At 50.1% G+C, this 21,853-nt stretch overlaps 2 protein-coding genes across 3 annotated transcripts in view; both read right to left on the bottom strand.

The window, feature by feature from the left end:
- Positions 1 to 21,853, bottom strand: part of klar (klarsicht) — a 684,286-nt gene that overhangs the window by 159,263 nt on the left and 503,170 nt on the right. The gene's annotated exons all lie outside the window — the stretch shown is intronic.
- On the bottom strand, positions 15,349 to 18,128 carry LOC142588499 (uncharacterized). The gene has a single exon (XM_075700308.1). It carries the CDS (start codon positions 18,098 to 18,100, stop codon positions 16,100 to 16,102), a length of 2,001 nt encoding a protein of 666 aa, XP_075556423.1. The 5' UTR covers positions 18,101 to 18,128; the 3' UTR covers positions 15,349 to 16,099.

Raw genomic sequence — 21,853 nt, 5'->3', positions numbered from 1 at the left:
TCTCAGGATGACTGTAATGAGTATTCTGTTTTAACACCACGTCAGTACGGTTTCAGGCCAGGCTGCTCGACTGAAACTGCTCTTCTTAAACAAACATAACTAATTTTCAAAACCATAGAGACAAGGAAACCAACATTGGGAGTATTCCTTGATTTCTCAAAAGCTTTCGACAGCATTAACCATGAAACACTATCAGAAAAATTGAATTGTTATGGTACAAGCGGAATAGCTTTAGATGTAATACTAAGTTACATAACCAACAGAAAGCAATGTGTATCAATAAACGGAAAATTACCTTCGTTTAAACTTATTGAACAGGGTGTACCTCAAGGCAGCATATTGGGACCACTTCTATTTATCATTTATATAAATCACATGTGAATATTGATGATTCGATTAATTATATTATTTACGCAGACGATACTAGTTTATTCTTCTCAGGAATTAAGGCGGACGAACTCATGAATTTAGCAAATGAAATGATCACTAGCAAAATACATAACTGGCCGGTAAAAAACTCTCTCAAGTTAAATTGCATCAAGACAAAAGCGGTTCTCTTTAGAGCGAAGTCCACGCCTTGTGATCTCGCTGAGTGCCTCACACTCACACCAAAATGGAACATTCCGCTACAGTAAAAACTTTGGGTGTTATCTTTCGTGAACCGATGCTATAAACCACCACACCGATTACTTACAGGCGACGGGACAATGGAAAGAGATCGCAAAAAGGCTCTGCCGCACAAGGATAAGATCTGGACCACCTCGCCCCTGATACAGATTTACATCCTGAATGCAAACGTCCATTGTGACGCCTCCGAGCGCCAGCTGGAGGCGCCAGGCCAATAAAAGGGGCTTCGATGGCACTCTCGCTAAGTCGTCTGCATCTGTACGCAGAAGAGCAGGCGGCGCACAGGCGGAGGGAGAGGGGGAAAACGAAGAACTTAACTGAGTTGCGGATGTATAAAAACAGCCGTGGCGGAAAACAACAGCTCAATGCGCGTGACCTGTGTATTTGGTCGCAGCAATGCCACGCAGTGCATTGGAAACTATACCGGGTGTCACAACTATCATGCACCCAGATATATAAACATGCAAAAGCCACGTAGCTGGGCAGAACGGAAGTGAACGGAACGGAAGGCTCTCCCGCTCAAGCCTTCAAGGGTTTTGGCAGGCCTGTATGAATGTACTGATTTCATTGTTGGAAATAAAGGTATTATTATTATTATTATTATTATTATTATTATTATTATTATTATTATTATTATTATTATTATTATGTTTGCCGTCGCTTGGAGATACTCGAATTACTTTTTGCATTGACTCGCTAATCGTTACTTCACGGTGGAAAAAGTGATCCAGAAATGCACCATAGCGACACATTCGTTATTCTATCCAAATATATATATATATATATATATATATATATATATACTTCGTATGATTTCGTAATATATCAAAACTGGCAGTGGCTTAGCTCGGCTATGTCAGGATATACGTAGCGAAAGCTAAGGCACAGCATGGTTAGCCTTTCTTAATCTTGATTGCAAGTCCAGGTTAGTCTGGTTGTCTAGCTATGTTGCGGCGTTTAGCCAGTCGTTCGGCGCGCTGTTCGTCTGTTTACTGGGCGATTCGTTTCCTCTTCATCTCGTTCCGATGTCGATTCCAGGCCTCCTCCTGCTTATCAGAATTGTCGCCGTCCATACTGCCGCCTCAACTGTGGTTGCGGCGCACGCGAGCTCTCCTTTTCAATCCTCCGACTTGTTATCAGACATGCGACGCAGCTGGCGAAGCGAGCGGAGGCGAGCGCAACGACAAGGAACGCAGTGTGACGTCATACCGAACGGCGACGGCGGAAAGGCGCGGCGCTGCGGCGGAACACCTGTGGCTCCGTGCTACTAGTGGCGCATGCGCAGAAGTGACTACGGAGAGAGAGAGAGAGAGAGAAATATCCGCGGCGAGGAGCGCGTTGTGACGTCATGTGCCTCCTCGCAGTCCCGCCACGGCGAAATCGCAAGTTCGCGGCCAGTAAAGCTTCCGCCTTAATACACATTGCTCCAGTGTGCTAACGATTTCACCATTGCATCTGCCCATATCTGAATGGCAATGCATATTTATGTATCTTTCGGAATATAAATAACCAGCTGTTAGTGAGTACTCATCCTCTTGTATTCCTCTTTTCCAGTCTTCTCTTTTTCATCCCTGCTGATGAACGTTGTCAGCGCTTTCTCTTCTTTAACTGCTCCCCCCTTTCCCCCGCAGGGTGGGTCACGATAAATCTTCAGGCGCGGCAAAAATGTCGCATTCGACACGCGTTCCTTCTCGGCGTTACACGGAACTCGAAGCTGGCCATTCCTTCCCGCTCTATACACACAGCTGCAAAGAAGAGAAAGCCCGCTGGAACGAGAGCGCGATTTACCGCTTAAAACACACTGCTCGAAGTCGCGTCGCCGCAATCATTGATCTCATCTCGCGACCTTCTTCTGCCTCGATCCGCTCCACACTCGGCGACGCAAGGCCAGCGTTGTGGGGGGCAACGCCGGCCGACGCTCGAAATTCTTCCCCCTTCTTCCGGCCCAGAGGCACCGCCGCGACTGGGTCAGGGAAACCGGAGCGCACCACGGCCGGAGACGCGCGAGCACTCAATCGGGCTGCTGCACGCACCGACGGGGCTCCCTATCGACACACATTCACACACTAGCGTTAGCGATGCGTCGAACTAGCCGCCGTGAGCACCGCGGGACACGCCTGATCGGATCGCCGGCGCCGTTCGTACTTTTTTTTGGGCGAGCCAACGAAGCGCGCGTGTGACCGTATACACAGAGTTAAAGACAACGCGGCACATCGCACGGCACGCCTTCCTCTATACACACGCAGAGCATGTCATGCGACGCAATTTAGTCGTCGTCGCAATCGACTGCGTGTCCAAAATAACCGGCTCCGCGGCACATCACAGCCATCACCTCTTTCCTTCAACGCACGAATTAATGACATACCACGCGTATCACGGTCAGCCCCTACCGCACTTTTAAAGGGGCACGGGCACGTGTTTCCGAAGCTGAACAAATTGCATCGCACGCTTTTCGCGCACGTAAAAGCGTGAAGGCAACGACGAAGGCCAGCAAAACACTTAAAAGTGATAATAAAAGCCGGGCCAGTTGAGGTCGTCGACTTTATCGCGGCGTCATATGACAGAACAAAATTTGCTGACGCGGTGTGATAAAAGTCAAGCAAACCCAACGCACTTTATGGAATCCACGTGAAACGAAGCTTTCCTGAACAGAGTGATATACAAAACTGTTCGCCTGCCGATCAAGTGCGTGTCCGGCAAACCGGAAAGACGCTGCGCGACACACGCGACTAACACGATCGCGCTTCACACTGTACGCCCGCAATGGGCTCACTTTTCACCACGCCATCCCTGGGACGAGCCGAGCTTGCTACGCACTCGGCTCTGGCAGGACTCTACCCGGCGATCGAGCGGACGCCTCGGGGGCACCGAAGAAGCTTCGCCTTCAAGATACTTAGCGAGTGTCACTGCTTTACAAAATCCTGTCCAAAATTGTACTACGTCCTCCTGTAAAAATTAATTATCAAAATACCACATACCCATTACGACCAGTCAACTCGAAAACGCTAACAGTTCCGAAATGTCGAACTAATTGTGGATCATTCACATTCTCGCAAGCCGCATCGCAGCTCTGGAATGAATTACCAACACACCTATAACAGCGAAGCAGGCCATTCATCGGCTACAACCGACTAACCTTCGCTCTCTCATGCTCGCGCCACTTGCTCGATGAGTGTGTGCCGTATCTGTACTGTCTCGTGCATTGTTCTTTTTTTTTTACATAACAGCATATAACATAGGGGCCCCCTCCGCAACTCCTGCGTGAGTTAGTTACTTTATACCATAACCAATGCACATATGTTCGTGTGATCAATAAAGAACTTGAAGGAATGATTAAAGAATTCGTACGGAGCTGGCTACCGGCACATGTACTGTACGGGCGCAGTTACACACGCAAGCCGATTCGTTACAGACGATCGCTGTCCACGAGCTATTGGGCAAGACATCGGCAGCTAAGTTCGGGAGAAAGGCCTCGCATCGAACGCTTCGCTTTAGTAAATCTAGATACGACGACACTGCGCGTAAAGAAAAAAAAAATAAACAAGGCCACTTTTTGGCTGCACGCACGTTCGGCCGTCTCCAACCATCGCTGGAACGGAGCGAGTCAGTTTAACGCGACATCGTGACGCATCCACCTGCTTAGACACCGAAACCGGGCCTGAATTCTTACGCTAGAGTTGTTCGCAAGGGCAAACTCCAACCAATCGTGCAGTTGGGCGCATATCATTAGCGAAAACGGCCACCCGATGGCCAACATTACTTCCTGACGAAAAGCTTCGCGAATTCGGGCCCCGGTTCGTACACACAAGTATTGTAGTAAATTTGACTCTGACGCTTGCCCGTATTTCCTCTAGAGTTAGGAGGACTTGGGCCTTCGTTGAAAGTCACTGAAATTTCGAAGCGCTATACGGCAATGCGTACGGCCCTTTTACGTACCGCACCTCGAAGCGATCAATGCACGCGCTGTCAGGAGTACGTACCCTTCCACGGCTGGGCGATTAGCGAAAGCACCGCCGCCATCGAAAGGCCGCCTCAGCCAAGGTCTCTCACCGCCACCGGTAAGGTTTCGAACGCCGGCCGCACGACGTAGCGGCGCAGCGCGGCCAGCCACAGCCTAGGCATGGGTCGCGGCGTGCCTTCCTGCGCTATGTGTATATGCGCGACACACATTCCCCCCCCCCCCCCCATATATCACGCGTTCTACCACCGGGGGGCGGCGCTGGCTATAGTACAGCGAGTACAGTATAGGAAACGACGAACAACGGAGGCGTGCAAAAACAAAGCTCAAAATAGAGGTTCAGAAAGTTTGGTTATGGGAATTCACCGTGGGCTTTTTTTTTTCTTTATTCCTTTCCTTTTTCTTTTTCCTTTTTTTCTTGGCTAACATAAGTAGGGGGCTCCGGGGGCTCCGGATTAATTTTGACCACCGGGGGTTCTTTGACGCGCCCCCAACGCGCGGCCGAGATTTGACACCGTGATGTCGTGCCATTAGTGGCGCAACGCGACATTCAAGCCACCGCGGCGGGTCGCGCACCCGGCGGAGTATGCGCTCGACGTGGCACGCGCGAATCGCATCCAAAGAAGCCACACAGGGTGTTTCAGCGAACACTGTGAAAAATTCTTAAAGGTTGCCTGTGGCAGATAGCTCAATTCGATTCCAGTGTACTCGATGCGGCGGACACTACTTGCACAAAAGATTGGAGTGCAAGATTGTCTAATAGCAAGAATTCGTTAATTAATTTTCAGCTAATTATCTCATGACCACATATTGCAATTAACAAATTCTAGCAGTGGACTTCGCAAGGCGGATCCACTTGGAGCGAATTCTCAGGACGACGCCAACTTCCAGATATAAATTCCCGAGCTTCGCGAAGAAATGCGTTGGTGTTCCAGTTACTTGTGTGCTTCAGCGCATGAAACAACGTTTTGTTAACAAATTTACTGGAACGCCAATGCGTTTCTCCGAAAAGTTCGGGAATTTATATACCTCGAAACTGACGTCATCTTGAAAATTCGTTCCAAGTGGATCCACCTTGCGAACTCCACGGCTGTAATTTCTAAATTGCAACATGGCCCATAACGTAATTACCTAAAATCTTAATTAGTAAATTTTTATTAGTCGATTTTGCATCTCAATTTTTTGAGAAAGTATTGTCCGCCGCATCGAGTGATATCGAGTGCCTGTGATATCTGCCACAGGCAACTTTTAAAGATTTTTGAAAGCGTTCGCTGAAACACCCTGTATGTAGCGTATATGTGTGTGTGTAGTGAGACGTGTCTCGTCTGTCAGCAATCCTGCATGCTGAGTCGATCATGCAACACAAATCTGGATCCGACGCAAATCCAGCAAACGCGTTTGAGAGGCCGACTGGAATTCTGCGGAAACGAACACAATACGCCTCTCCTACACACGCACCTAATGGTAATAAATAAATAAATGAATATGAAAACGAGGTGACGTGTTCGACACCCTGCCGCGTGACGATTGCGGACGCAATGCGAAATGCATATAAAAGAACCTGAGAGTGGTTAAAAACAATTTTGAAACTCCCACCTCCACAGCTACATGCGGGGTCGCTCATAGTCCTCGTGCTTATTTGGGAGATTAAATAAAGGAAATCAATCAATCAATCAATCAATCAATCAATCAATCAATCCCAAGCATGAATGTTACCATATAAATGAGCCCCCGTCACTTTAATGCGCGCATCAAAAGCAGCGTCGCGGATATAAGCAGACGAAAGTGCTCGCCGGTTGAGGCGGAAGAGAGTGACACAGTGTTGTATACCAGACGCCACTTAGCGTCATGTTACAAATAACGGAACGACGAGAGCGGAACACGTGATATGCGCGCGGTCGCCCATAGGTTAGCGTAAAAGTAAATTAAGCTCTCGCGCTACGGGCACACCTTAACACCGAACTGGCGAACTCAAAGAAGAATTACCGGCCCGTTTTTCATCGCGGCTACAAGTAGATTTTAACTGCATTCGGAACAGAAACCAAACGGAGGCTGGGTTGTTCCGCATGGGTTGTCTGTGATCACGGGGAGTGTACGCGAGAAAGAGGAGGCTGCGCGTCGTTTCGCGCATGATACACGCGGGGCGAGCATCGGCCGCAAAACGAACAACGCGTGCGGGCCAACGAGCGCGACCGCCTTAAAACACTGCGCGCTCTAAGTGGCCCTATCTTTTTTTCCCCGAAGTTTATCCTAAAGAAGGAAAGGCAAACGGACGAGTGTGTACTACGGCTTCTGTTCAAGAGACAGGAGAACCACGACGAAAAAAAAAGTAAACAAAGAAATACTAAAATTGAAGAACGGGGCTCGCCGGAGCCCGTGGCGGCGCGCATACGAGGAGGTCAGAGCACAGGACACGCGCGGTGCTCCCGTGGAAGGAAGGAAGGAAAGGCGCCACTGTTTGGCGCGATGAGCAGGCGAGATAGACGAGAGCAGGCGGGGGGAGGGGAAGACACACACGCCTGTGTTCCCAGCATGGAATGGCGGCGGCCACTTCCTCTCGGCGGTGACAGAGCACGGGAACAACGCACGCCTGCCTTCTCTGCGGGAAAGTCCGCGCAAGTGCGCGACCGAAGAAACGCGCCCCGAGATGGAGAACCACAGAGGACGCCACCCAGCGCCTACAATTACGCACGCGAGCGAAATCAGGGACGGCATCTCGGAGCGGCGGCACGTCGCTGGAGGCGCGTCCCTCTTGGGGCACGAAGACGCCGCTCGGTCTTTGGCAAGTGGACGAAAGGCAGGAAAAGTGGGCGCGGTGAAGAAAAGAAAACGAGACCGCGATTCGTTATCATGCCGTACGAAAGATAGAACGAAGGATTCGGTATAAGGTGCTGGAAAGCTAGGGCTAGTTTGTCTGGTTCCACATAATTGAGAAACATCGATGTCAACTCGCGAACCAGTGAGCAGATTACGCTGTTTTTCAAGCAAGGAACACCCAAGAATGGCGGTAAATGCAAATGTCTGCCAGTATCTGCAATTAAAAGAAACTTCGGCGCATCCGTGATGTTAATAAAAGAGAAAAAAAAAGTGCTAGCTGTCACAGGAACGATATAACACCGACCTTTAAATCAAGAACGCGTCAACGTTTACCGTGCGAAGACCAACCACGAGTTCACGACGTGAATGCAACGCAAAGCACAAGAGTGCGTCAAGGCCGTGTGCACGGTTAGCGCAAAGCTGCACACAAACACAGGTGCTGCATTCACTTCGTGCAATCATGTTACGATGGATCACGTTATGACCTATAGACCGATTCGCACAAATTGTTACCGCTCTAAGGCTGATCACACTACCACAGATGTTCGGTAGAGTCATTCTTGCAAGGAGGAAAAACCTTTATTTTGACAGGGCGACCGCCCGGGCCCCCTGGGTCCCCGCACGACCCCACAGCACGCGTCCATGTTTAACATATTCGTGACGCTGGCAGCCCGGCTGGCGGCTGTTTTCTGCCTTGCCGGGTCACCACCATTTACCAATGTCAACGAGTCGGGTAATTCAATGTAACGAGCCAATGGAGATAAAAGTGAACAACGAGGGCAAGAACGCGGGGTTCCATCAATGCACCTGTTCCCGACCACTTCCACTCGTTCAGAGACCCGACCATTCCGTGGTCGTTTATAACAGCAACGGACAGACAACCAGCTTCGCAGGTCAGTAAGCAATCATAGGCCACCTTCGATACAGACGTCGCGATACACGCATTGACCCGGATTCATTCGGACCATCAGGTTCTTAGGTAACGATCAAAGGGAACCTGTTTCAGATTTCGGAAGCGCACCTGTGCACCCGCACTGCCGTCGAAATTGGTCGACGAACGGCCCTGCACGCCATCTGTGGTAAACGAGACAACGCGGTTGGCACCAGAACAATTCCGTGACAGTTACGAAAGCCTCGAAGGCCAACAAAAGTGTGCTTTCTATAGTACGTGCGCAGTCCACAGTATGTAGCCTTGGCGGCTACGGAAAAGCACACTTGAACGGTTCGTGGACCAGGATGCAAGGACACGTATATATTCAACGCAACTCGTGAGCAGACGAAACGGGACACCGAGACGGACGCCACGAATATAGTACGTTCCAGACAACTATTACTCGTGGGTCAAAGGGGACGCACTCCTTGAACCGTCATTTACGAGAACCGCAGCAGAACACATTTGGCAGCGCCGGTAGGTTCCAAGTGCATCGTACAGGAACGCACGTTCGGAAACCTTGAACCGGTCTTTGCAAGGATGCACTGAACGTAAATGCGAACAGTCGAAACGGGACACTCGAACAGACGTCAGGAATGCAGTCAACCTCAAGCAATTGCAAGTGGGTCTAAAGGCACTGATGTCAAATGAGAATACAATTTACTAACCTATATAAGGTCAAAGGGCCTGAAAGCAAAAAGGTTGCGGATCGCGAAACAAGTTACGAACCATCAAATGAGTCCGCGGCGCTGTAAGCTATATAACGGGCAGTATGTAATACGTATATAGCTAGTAATGTAATAGTACATTATATATATATATAGCTTATCAACCTATACGGCCACGACCCGCACAAAACCGGTGCGTCCGCAATTGCATGGGCCCGCAGCCACTGCAGGTGATGCCTGCCAGCGAGCGATGATTTCAAGGATCGAGCGAGCGCGAAGAAGATTGCAGGTTAACGACATAATTCGTGCAACCCTCGGAGGCTGCAATGGTCAGCGGACGGCATGCCAGCGATGCTCGAGGTCGCCGAGGCTGCACTGCGCGGTAGAAACGGCGCTGGCGCGTTTCCCAGCTGACGCATTAAAGGTCACGCTATGCGCGCACTGCGAACCTATAGTACACGTATACGATGGCCGCGGTTGCAAACGGTGACCGTGCGGTCGCAAGGTCCGGACGCTGGCAAAATGCACTTCGATCCCTTAATTCTCGCAGGCTATAAACACCGCGCGGCCAGTGCACAAACGCATCGAGGACGGCAGCCGCGTGCGTAATTTTTGGCTTCATGTAATGCGATATACGGCATTGTAAGCGGGCCACTCCGATGGAAAATGTGGGCCGATCTCGAAGGTTAGTTGAAAACAGCGCCTCGAAAGCGCCGTGCTGTCACGTGGGAATTATTGCGATAACCTGCCACGTGACGCACGCGCCACGCGTTTCAAAGAGCGACTCGGACACGATTGCGATCGCGGCCTACGCTGCGGCGCCGGACGACGTGTCCTGCCACCACTCGGTTGTCACGCAATTCGTTTCACGATACTTTTCTCTGTGTGCGCGCAGAACGCCGCAACATTGCTTCGCATCCGCAATACGTTATCGTGCACAGACGTAACACTAGCCCACTTCGTTCTTGTGGCAATTCAGGGATTCAGCTGCACTCGGAAGGCGTCACACGACATTAGGGCACCATGGATACTCCAGCTGATACCGCATTTCTTTTTTATCCGCAAACTAATTCCGCTGCAAACGGTCCTTCACTGGCGTGAAGGGCAATTTCCGTCGACGGACGACAACCGTTAACGGTCGCGAGCACCAAGGGCAACTGGGCGTATACGCGGAAGCCGTGCCGACCAGGTGAAGCGCGTGTGTAGATCGCTCGCGTGGCGGCAACCCAATCTATAACTGCGGAAAGAACGTGCCATACGGAACAGCTAAACGCAATGGCAAAGTTGTTTACCAGTTCTGGGAACAGCGGAAAATGGCATGTTGTCTTCTTCCTTTGTTGCTTATTTTTATTTTCGTTCTAGGGCTTCACGTGTCGCACACCGGGAATACTTGAAGACAAAGCGTCTAGTATAGAGTCAGGGTAAACTGGTAAACTAAATAACCTTAATTGCGTCCTTCTGGCCCCTGCTTCTTTTCCATTAGTCAAACGAAAAAGGCCAGCACACCACATAGTGTATATACGTTCGGGCAGAGCCTCCTAACTCTAAACGGCGCTTTAAAATCACTGAATACGCTGGCACGCACGCACGCACGCACGCACGCACGGTGGGGGGGGGGAGGAAATCGGCTATTAAAGACGAGGAGACCCCCAGGGGTCATCAATATGGTTATGCCATCATTACAGCTGCATCTTTTTAAGGTGAACCAAGGTAGCGGAGATTTAAAGCTCGCTGGTAGAAGGTTGAAATTGCCGGCTATTTCCGTTGTGTTATATATGCCTGGAGGATGGGTAAACGCAGACACACACGCGCGATACATTTACAAGACATCAGCGGCCTGAGCGCGCAATTTCACATCTCTCCTCATCTTCGACCAGCCAGCATAACGGTCTTACCGCAATCACGCCGCCACTGCTGTCTAAGCTGGGAATCACCGCGAATCTCTCTCGCGGGCACGCAACTACCGCATGAGTATACACACACACACACAGGTAGAAAAGAGAAGCCGCCGATGCCCTCTTCGGAGGCGCCCACGAGACTGCAGCTGCTGCTCGCCCACCACCGACGCCACAGAGCCACAGAGCTTCTCGAAAGAGTGCACCGTGCGCGCACCTCCAAGCGCCGCGCTGTTATTACGCAAATCGACGCGCCGTATGTGTGCGCACACACGAACGCACGCGGTGTTTGCGTTCTCCGCATACATGCTCGCAGGGCTGATATCGTGATCCGGTACACGCCCGCTGCACCACCGCCGAGGGAGGAACGACGCCGCACCACGCAAGACGCGCCGGTATACGCGTGTTGCGTATAGAGCGCGTGGCAAGCGATGAAGGCCGCGCGATTGCCCGATCGGCATCGGCGCACCACTTGACCGCAGCCTGTATACATGGCGCGCTCCCCCGGACCGGACGAGCGCTACGGCGAGAAGCGCACCGCAATGCGCGCTCTAAACACACACACACACACACACACACACACACACACACACACACACACACACACACACACACACACACACACACACACACACACACACACACACACACACACACACACACACACACACAGTATAGCGATTACGTAACGCACACCCGTGCGGATCCTAGCGAGCGCGCATATATGCCACGTGCACGATGCAATTCGAGTCGGCCAGGCGAGCTGGGTGTCCGTGCGCTTGCCCGTGTGGTGCATATAACAGCGGCGATGGCTGTGGTTGTAGTCATGACGTGCCGGGAATGCGCGGGTGTACGTTACGCGTGCAGGACAGCGCCTCGTATAGCCAGCCAGTGGACGAGCAGCGGGTCGTACAGGCAGCGCGTCCTCGACGGCGCAGCAGCGGCAACCTCCGGCAGTGATCGGATCATATGCGTATAAAACCAGATCAACATATTTGTGGTTGCGTACAGTAGTGAACCAAGAAAACGGGGTCAGCAGGCGGGATGTATCTAGGTCGTTTAGCGCCTGCACTATGCTAGATGGCATTCCTCTATAGCGCGGCCGCAGACGTATCAGAGTTTGCTGAATCCGGGTTATAATCTGGAGAGGTGTGTGTACGGCAGCAACAACGGTGCTAGCGACGTCATGTGACGCGCGGCTTGACCACATGTAGAGTACAAAGCTAACACTGAAATTACTTGACCATATTCTGCTTAACTGCAGCTGTAAAACGTAGGTAGCGACACGATAAGTGCGCATGATTTTCCTTCGGGCACACGCATTGTAATTGGACAAAGCATCACAAGATGTCGCTTCCGGATTTGCTTCTGCCTTCGACGGCTTCGGTAACCTGTTGGTCCGTAAACGGTCACGAGCTTTGTTACGGAGAAGCTAAATCTCCTTAATGAGAACGGTAGGGCGTGGGTCGATCGAATGATTTGAATTTGAATTTGAATGAATTTGAATTTGAATTTGAATGAATCATTTGAATGAATGAATTGAATTTAACGTTCCAAGACGACACAGGGTTTATCAGAAACACCCAATTGGAGGGCTTCGGGTTAGTTTTGACAACGAGGGATTCGTTAACGTGGACCTAAATGTCATGCGTACACCAGCGACTGTTCATAATTCAGCCCCCGTGCGGCCTCCACGACGGGGAACCGAACCGGCGAGTACAGATTCTCGGCAGCAGAACGCCGTAGCCGCGGTACTGCCACGGTGCGCGAACCACCGATGGACAAAACACCGCTACCTCGGCACATCCTGCGCGATCAACGACCGATAACCGTGGGCTGTACTTACTTGCCGGAACCGAGACCGACGCTACGACCCATAGCAGAACACCGTACAGCAGGTTGCGCCACGCGGCTGACACATGCGGAACTCCGCCGAGCACTCCTCGCGCTTCGTGCAGCGGCATGTAGAGTACAGCTCTACACGGTGGTGATCACTGATGTCGAGCAGTACACGTGCACTGACGCATGGCAGACAAATGCGAAAACAGAGTAAGAAAAAGAAAAAGGGACAGAAAAGCGCGAGTTTTAAGGAAATGATGCTACACACTTGCTACCAATTAAGCGGAAAGGCCACTCGTGCACCTATTTAGGTGCACGCTAAAGAATGCCAGATATTTAAACCTTATGCGGCGTCCGTGATGACCACGGTGTTGGTTTAAGACGAAGAACTCCGCAACTCATTAAAAATTATTAATAGTTTTATGCAGTACTATTAGTACGAAGGGGTGCGTTCATTTAAACAGACGAAAAAGGGGGAGAAGGGTCGCCGACGTCGAGCCGCGCTCCACGGACGAGCGCGCACTCGTTCCGCCCCTTCTTCAGTCTTCGCAGTCGCTTTGGCGTAACAGTACTGACAGCTTATTTAGCACAACATGCAACAACGAAGGCGGAAGTATAGAACACTGCCTGCACATTGTACTGCATTGATAACAAGGTTAAGAACAAAAGTGGATGGATACTACGATGCCAGCGAGACTTCGCGTGGTACCCAGAACTGGGTCGTGGGAGCTTTAATTTATGCTTCCGACACCACCAGACGACGCGATACGAGCTCTACAAACGTCTCGATGCACTGCGGTCCCAAAACGAAACGAGGACGTTTATTGTATCAACGACCATAGGAGGCGCCAACTTGGCGCGCGCACTCTCATGCTTATGCAAGAGTCGGTGTATGCACCGCACTCGATTCCGATGACGTAAGCGCGCCAGGGCAATGAACCGGAGAAAAGAAACGGTCAAGCCCGAGCCATACATCGCGCCGGCAGGCACACCGCGCATGCAACGCGATGGCCGCACCGGGCCTACGGATACACGCTGGTTGGCATACACATTTCTCCATGGGGGCCTAAATTAATCAGAACAGACAGAGAAGAACTCCCGTAATGGCACGCAAGCACGGCAGGTGCGGCTCGAGTTAGCGCGCGTGCGGGCTCGAGAGAGTGCGCACACACACACACACCTGCAGAGTGAAAGCGGCGACGATATACGCGCTTGTGCTCGGGGGCACGACACGCTGGGCCTCGTCTGCAGTGCGCCCGAGAGTTGCGGAATGTGAGGAGGGCGCACAGCTTTACTCCGTGCAGGCCGTCGTGCACGCAGTGCAAAATACGAGATGTGAAGGCGCTCTCGCTAGTGCATCCATGCATGCAAGAAGAAAACGGTGCCGCGATTTCACTAGGCGCTGAGTGATCGAAACGCAGCAATCGGCCCGCGTAGCGGAAGGCGCTTTTTGCGCCACCAGTGATTGGAGGGGGGGGGGGGGGGCAGACGCACTCACAGATAGCTGTCCCCAGCGCCGGCAGCCATGCAGACTGAGTATCGCATTTCAATGGCCGAGCGCCGTCTACGTGTCCAAATGTAGACTGTTCCAGTTTGCACGCAAAATTGCTGAATGTGTGCTTACTACGCGCCGTCCAACGAAAGAAGAAGCCGAAATACTGCTAAAGTACCAATCCATCATGGCGAACACGTTGTGTAGAGACGGATGACACAGGCAGACGAGAGCATCGTGTACAAACGCGTTCATTCTTCGGAAGCTTAGACGATCGCGAAAGAGAAAGCGACTTTTTGCTTCGGCTGCCCGACAAAAGCGAGCGATAAATGCGCGATCGCGAACGCGCGCAGTAACTCCGTGCTTTACAGGCTCGATTCGCGAATGGCTCAGGCGGACTGTCGGCAGGCGTTGTAGCAACGCCTGACGACACACGGTGAGACAGTGTTACAGTTTGGAGAACACGCAAATGCACGCACACACTTGCACGCCCGTTCGGATGCGAAGGAAATGTACGAGAGCCTCCCGTCTTCTTGATATATATATGGGCATGTTCAGATAAGAACGGTAATCGAGGTCCCATGACCATTTTTTGTTTTCAATGAAATTTTTATATCTGATGGGCAAATGTGTCCACACAAAGGAATGAACGTTAGTTTTGCAAGAAACTTCGTAGTTTTCTCGGAAAAAAATCGTATGTCACAAGAGGTGGAGAACGTCGTTTTTGCCACTTCGCAAAGTTGCAAGTTTGGAGCCTCACTGCATGCACAATAAATTTTTTCCGCACATAAGTATTTTTTCGTGACCTCTTTGCAACATTTACTATACGAACAAATAAAAAAACATTTTCTCGCTGCGTCAATCTTCTAAATAAAAAAGCCCAAACTTCACTTCCGGAGCTATTCGGTGCAAAAAAGGCACTTTTCAGGGCAGCCTCAGGGCAAGATGCGTAAAGATCTCCACACTGAATCTCTTTCTCAGTATTTTCCAGCTACTTTTACTCACTTTAGGCAAGTTTTGTAGTTTTACACTTGATAGATATTTTTCAATATGGCCTCAAATTCGGCCGAAGATCAAAAACGTCAAAAAAGTGACAACTTTGACTTCGATTAAAAAAAAAACATCATCGTCGAATTTCATTAAAATTTGCCTGAATAATCCTCAATACTCGATAATATTAGGGTACCAAAAAAGTGTTGCATTATATTGTTTTAAAGTATGAAAATGAATACAAAACTGAGTTTATGATTCTGTTATCTAGAGTTGCTTATTACTGCCTCTTAGAAATAGTAACTCTCCGAAATTTGTTCTAGCACTCACTGAACTTGGTTACATTTTATTTACCACAATATCCGAACCATCCTCAATGTTTGTAGAGCTTCTACTCGCTTGTTAGCGGCGTTCTTGATGCGTCAAAATGGGAATAAATTCGCTATTTCACCTGATGTCTCAAGAACTGGCTGGCGGCGGTCAAACGTTTTTTGTATTGCCTAATTTATCATAGTAAGTTACATTGGTATGTAATCGATTCTTTAAAAATATTAGATCATTTATCGGCGCTTAGAAAAGTTTTTATATATAAAAATGAATATTAATGTGTTTCTGAAGCCGACGTGTCCGCACCTGCATCTGTTTACCTCTGTGTTCAATGGTTCGAGAGGGCACTGTCAGGAGACAAAACGTCGTCTTCTGAGGGGGACAATTGATATGCAAGGTTTTTAATCAGCAGGAGTTTTAATAGGGACACAATTTACAAATGGAATGCTGCTTTATGTGCAGATTGCAATTCAGAAAATCGTAAGAAGAAATAAACGGCAGCAGTTGACTTCGGTATGCGCACATTATATTGTCGTGCCCGAAGCACAAACCAGATCACAGTCTCTTCCATTCCGAAGCAGCGGTGGATGCCACGTAGGATGCACTGCCTCCATTTGATTGAACGTACTTCCACATGTGGAGTGTCTGAACTCCAGGCACTTTCTTTGCCGTTTTCCATTCTTCCTTCTTCATTTCGCGAAAGTCTGCAAGCTCCCTCTGTGGGAGCTCCAGAATGGTGATATTCTTTAGCGTTCCTTGAATTGCGTCCACGAAGCCGCTGGCTGTTTGTATGGCCTCACTTGCAGGCTTCCGCAAGTTGTGGTGTGATGCTCGATGTTTCACAAGGCCACCAACGCCGTCGCAAGCATTTTTGCCATGTCCAGTGGCCGAAAACATCCATTTCATCTCTTGACATTCACTGCGTTGTAGCTCATGAAACTGATATTTATTCTTGAAGTGAGCGGGAGCCCCGTCGCTCACATGTGTTATCTTGGTGTAGATTGGCGCGTTGTCTTCGAGGTGTGCTTTGATTTTTGACAGAGCCAAACATGCATGAGCTGAATCATGAGACATATCGTCGGAAATAACGGCGTAGTTCTGAGTCGATTTTCTTGACGTGACAACGCAGGTAAACACGGTGACCTGCTTTTTCTGCCAATGGTACGCTTGTACTGCGTCTGGAAGCACAACTGTCCAGTTTTCGGCGAAATCAAAATGCAAAACAATTGCACCTCTCTCGCAGCTCTGTTTTTCTTCATGTATTGCTTTTGCTTGCACAGATCTGATATAGTTGTGGGGAATCCATTTCATGGTCATTCTTAGAAATTCTCTCATAAATGATGAAGCGGTCAGAGTTTTTTTAACTAGCTCACCGTATTCCCATGAAGCAATCAACACCTCGTCCTCGCTGCTCATGTCAAAATTTTCCAAAGTGAAAATGCCATCTTGTGGACAGTGCTCACAATTCCTGAGGAAACATGACGCAGTAGGTTCCTGGCATACGCAGAGACTCTGCATATCGTCGGGAGAAAGCGACCTTCCAGAGGCGTTCTGCAGTCCCACGAGGCACAACTGAAAGTTTGCACAGCACACGCAGACACACACTTGCCACTGTGGCGAGCATTTCACCCACTTAGGACGCAAGGATATGAATTTTGTGAGGCCAACCTGGGAGGCAGGGTGAGCTTGCTTGTAGAGGCGGAATGCTTCTCGCAAGGACCGTGTCATGAACCGTTTAGGTACCCATTCCTTCTCTCCCTCCTTTTCGATTCTCACAACATCCTTTTTGTTCGGTGTCTGTCTAGAGCAATCGAGTTCATCCATGGTGTAATATTCTAAAACGGTGGTAATGTCTTCGTGTTGTAGCTTACATCTTGTATATCGCTCCTGTGTTGACCATACGCCGTCTTCATCCACCATCTTCTTCGATTTTTGAATAACGTACCTCGTTGCCTCTGGAATAACTTCCTGCACATATTTCACAGTTAGGTTGCGTGGTAGCAGTGTCAGCAGCTGGCAACGCTCTTGAAAGGACGTACACCTATTGTAGGCAGAATGTAGGTTGTCTTCCCAGCTGCTGCATTGCGCACACTTTTCTTGCGACGCACGCGAAGTCTCTGGGATATTATATGCTGCCTGTATCCCTGATCGTATTTTCGTCACCATAGCTCTGGCCACCTCTTCCTGCTTTCGCTTTGCATAGGAAAGTCTGAGGCGTTTTTTTAGAGCGCTCGGTGGCTTTAGGGGCGAGATTTCGGAGGTAAGGCTGACACTGGAGTTTAAATTTTCTACGATTTCTTCTCCAGGGCGGAATTCTTCGAATGTTTCGGTCGACTCTGCCTGCATATTATCTATGTCTTCTTTGAACCGACGGTAACAATTCTGACAGATGAAGTCACTTTCTCGTACTCGGAGAGCTTCTTCGGGAAGTAGGACTTTTTTGAGAGCAGCGACATTGAGTGTCTTTACACTGCGAAAATTACGTCCTTTTTCAATTCTCTGTTTGTGCCTTTTTGAGTAGTCGGCACAAAACGTTCGCCGCGGAAATCTCTTCATGAATGCAAAAGCTCACCGCTTCCGAAGATTATCGTGGGACAGAAGAGCAGGCGATGGATGCAGGGCCCAGGGCTGCTTTTCCAAAAAAAAGAGATGGACAGATGGATGGATTTTTAACACAGGCTGCCCGCCGTCGACACTGACGCTGGTTCGGTCTGGCGTACGAGCTGAGACTGAGATACCAAGAATGCTTGTCGTGGGAGCCCTCGAGCGCAGAGAAACCACGTGAGTACAGAAAACGACCCCACCCTCTACCAGAGAACACCACGCGCGCTCGTCGAGGTCAGACGTGCCTAAACACTGCTCCACAGCACGTACGTTGGCCCGAACCGCCGCCCCCAGCCGGGGGTCCCCGAGGCACCGCGAGCGGGACGGCTCGCCCCGAGACCCTGAGCGTCTCTCCCCAGCTCCGGAGAGACGCTCAGCCGTCGAGCTATGCGTCACTCGGACTCCGCCACTCCGCCGGCGACGTCAGCCGTTAACATGAAAGTAACGGTTGAAGGACACACCGTAACCGCACTCTACCAGGCCTGCAAAACGACACGCGAAACTCGAGATTCGAACAACGTCCGCTCATCGGGCCTGTCTCGGTCGAAGGTCCAAGGCTGAGGTATAACTGCCAGGCGTTCGGTGCGTTGCGGTGGAAAGATGATAGCGGCGGCTAAAGCCTTGGTTCGGTGGCGGCACACATGGTGCTATGAAATTCAGGGCCGCGCCGGGCGTTATATAGCTATCGGAGCGGCTGCCAAGCGCGGTTCATCCATGGAGCGGCGGCAGCTCGTTAAAGGCATCTTGAGAGTAGCGACGGGTGCATTAAATGTTTGCATAAACGACCACTAACCACACGTCACTCCAAGATAACGTTCTCAACTATGCTTACAGTAAGTTAAGTCCCACTGTTAGAAGAGTACGAAAGCGAATAGGAGCTTTAGACCTTTGATTGTAAGAAAAAAAAAACACTTAAAAATTACACTTATGAACTCAGCAACTGTAGCGTTTAAATGTTACCCACAAAAATACAATACTAAATCCAGCTTCTCACGATAGCGCATCCTAAGAGAAAATACTGAGCAATCGTAGGGATTGAAATCATGAACTCAGTTTTGTATTCATTTTCATACTTTAAAACAATATAATGCAACACTTTTTTGGTACCCTAATATTATCGAGTATTGAGGATTATTCAGGCAAATTTTAGTGAAATTCGACGAAGATGTTTTTTTTTTAATCGAAGTCAAAGTTGTCACTTTTTTGACGTTTTTGATCTTCGGCCGAATTTGAGGCCATATTGAAAAATATCTATCAAGTGTAAAACTACAAAACTTGCCTAAAGTGAGTAAAAGTAGCTGGAAAATACTGAGAAAGAGATTCAGTGTGGAGATCTTTACGCATCTTGCCCTGAGGCTGCCCTGAAAAGTGCCTTTTTTGCACCGAATAGCTCCGGAAGCGAAGTTTGGGCTTTTTTATTTAGAAGATTGACACAGCTAGAAAATGTTTTTTTATTTGTTCGTATAGTACATGTTGCAAAGAGGTCACGAAAAAATACTTATGTGCGGAAAAAATTTATTGTGCATGCAGTGAGGCTCCAAACTTGCAACTTTGCGAAGTGGCAAAAACGACGTTCTCCACCTCTTGTGACATACGATTTTTTTCCGAGAAAACTACGAAGTTTCTTGCAAAACTAACGTTCATTCCTTTGTGTGGACACATTTGCCCATCAGATATAAAAATTTCATTGAAAACAAAAAATGGTCATGGGACCTCGATTACCGTTCTTATCTGAACATGCCCATATATATATATATATAGCCAAAATGTTGCGCACTGCAAGAAGCTGCGTAGAAATTTGGCAAACAGCCCACAAACAGTCCTGCGAAATCTACAGAAGGCCTATACGGAACGTCGACTGACAATATATTCACGGGTAAACTAGCGCGCCGGCCAAGCACCCGGGCTTGTTGGCTGTGGCCGCGCACGTACTCTCGATTACGTTGCCCGACGCGACAGGCGCGAAAGCACCGACCATTCATCACGGACGCAGATTTACGGACCCGTCAGCGTGAGATAGACTGCGCACGCATGTGCAGGCCACCCGCCGCCAATGGGCCTTCTGCACGAGGCGTGCTTCGTTCTTTTCCCGTAAACACGAACAGGCGACGCCTGCTATTGTAAGAAAAGGTTCTCGGGACGAGAGGGCACTATATTGCTGAAAGAAGATGCGATCGCGCGTGCGCGCTTCATACAGCACGCTGAATGTTCTTGTAGTGCACCCAGATACTTCTGTAGACTGAATCGTAGTGCCTATCTAATCGCCCTGACAAGGTGCCCGGAACAGTAACCGCAAAAATCCTGCATGCTGCACTGCAGCGTGACTGTTTCGGAGGTGACGTAGTTTTCGCAAAAGCTACTTCTCATGACTGCAGTAGCAGATTTATGTGTCTGACGCACCGTGATCAGTAGGGACAGCGCGTCACGAGGTGTCGCCATCGGTGCTGCAGCTCCCCGTCGGCAAAGCGATAATACGGCAGAGTGAATGCGCATGCGCTATACCGCATTTATCGCTGTCTCGTAAGTAGTTATACACTGTTGCTGTCCCTCGTACCATATTTCCGGCGCATGCGCACTGCAGCTCACGTTATTCCACGCGCAGCTCGCACGTAAGTAGCAGTGACGCTTATGAAGTAGCAAGAGGGCTAGCGACATGCTACTCCGTATTCTCATCGTCATCATCATCATTATAAAAACTTCATTGTAATACTGAGGAGTTTGGGGCACGCAGGATCCCGGGCCCCCGCACGACCCCACTGCATTCAAGCGTTTATGTTGCTTCGGTCCATAACGCTGGCAGCCCGATCAGTAACCATGGTCTGCACGACCTGGGCGCAGCAGGGTCTCCCAGTCCTCCCAGGTCTTCAGGTGCTCGAGGCCCCGCGGGGGAGGATCCGCCGGGCAATGAGAAAGGAGGTGGAGAGCAGAAGCGCGAGGTTCGGGACAGGGAGCACAGGCTGATGCGAGGAAAAGTGGGCGATGGTGAGAAAGAGTCAGAGGAGATAGGAGTGTGTGTGTTTGTAATCGGCGCCAAAGGGTTGCTTGTCGGTTGCTAAGGGATTTGTGCGGTGCGGGGTACAGCTGACGCGCCGCCTTGGAGGCATTCGTCAGCTCGTTGAAAGTGTGCGCGCGCTCCTTCGTGAATCCCGGATCGGAGGCCGCAAGATCCCGGTTTGAAGAACCTCGGGCTAAGAGGTTTGCGGATTCCCGCAAACCTCTTAGCCAGGATTCCCGCAGTGCGCGGGCACCCGCACCCCAATTTTCTCCACATGACCGGGCGGGGGTGCAACGGGCAAGTCCAGTATGCAAAAAGCAGGGACGTGGACTCGGTCTCGTGCGAAATTTAGGATTGCAGTTTTGGAGTCTGATAAAACGTACCGTTGCTTCTGTTTTGAAGATAGCTAGGGCAATGGCGGTTTCTCTCATACGATCCCCGATTGGAAGGTCGTCTTTTGCTCTACCCTGTTGGGCGCAGAATATATGCTACGCTCTTCAAGAAACGCCGTGGGGTGCGTCGTTGACGGGCAGCCACGGCTTACGTCGAAGGGCGGCGCCGCCACCCACTTTCTCGAGTTGAGGTGGAGGAACGTTTTAGAACACGGGGGGCTCTCCCAAGGTCATACTGCTGCCGTTCCTGCCGGAAAGAATTTTAAGAGGAAGCTTCAGCTCGGGCCCAAATCCGACGCGGCCTATTCGAATACCTGT

This window comes from Dermacentor variabilis, chromosome 7, assembly GCF_050947875.1.
Source record: "Dermacentor variabilis isolate Ectoservices chromosome 7, ASM5094787v1, whole genome shotgun sequence".
Lineage (NCBI taxonomy): Eukaryota > Metazoa > Arthropoda > Arachnida > Ixodida > Ixodidae > Dermacentor > Dermacentor variabilis.
Note: the sequence above shows the minus strand (reverse complement) of the source record. Positions and strands in the feature narration are given on the sequence as shown.

Coding starts and splice junctions, on each gene's coding strand:
- LOC142588499 (XM_075700308.1), bottom strand. CDS start 18,100: ATGAAGAGATTTCCGCGGCGAACGTTTTGTGCCGACTACTCAAAAAGG.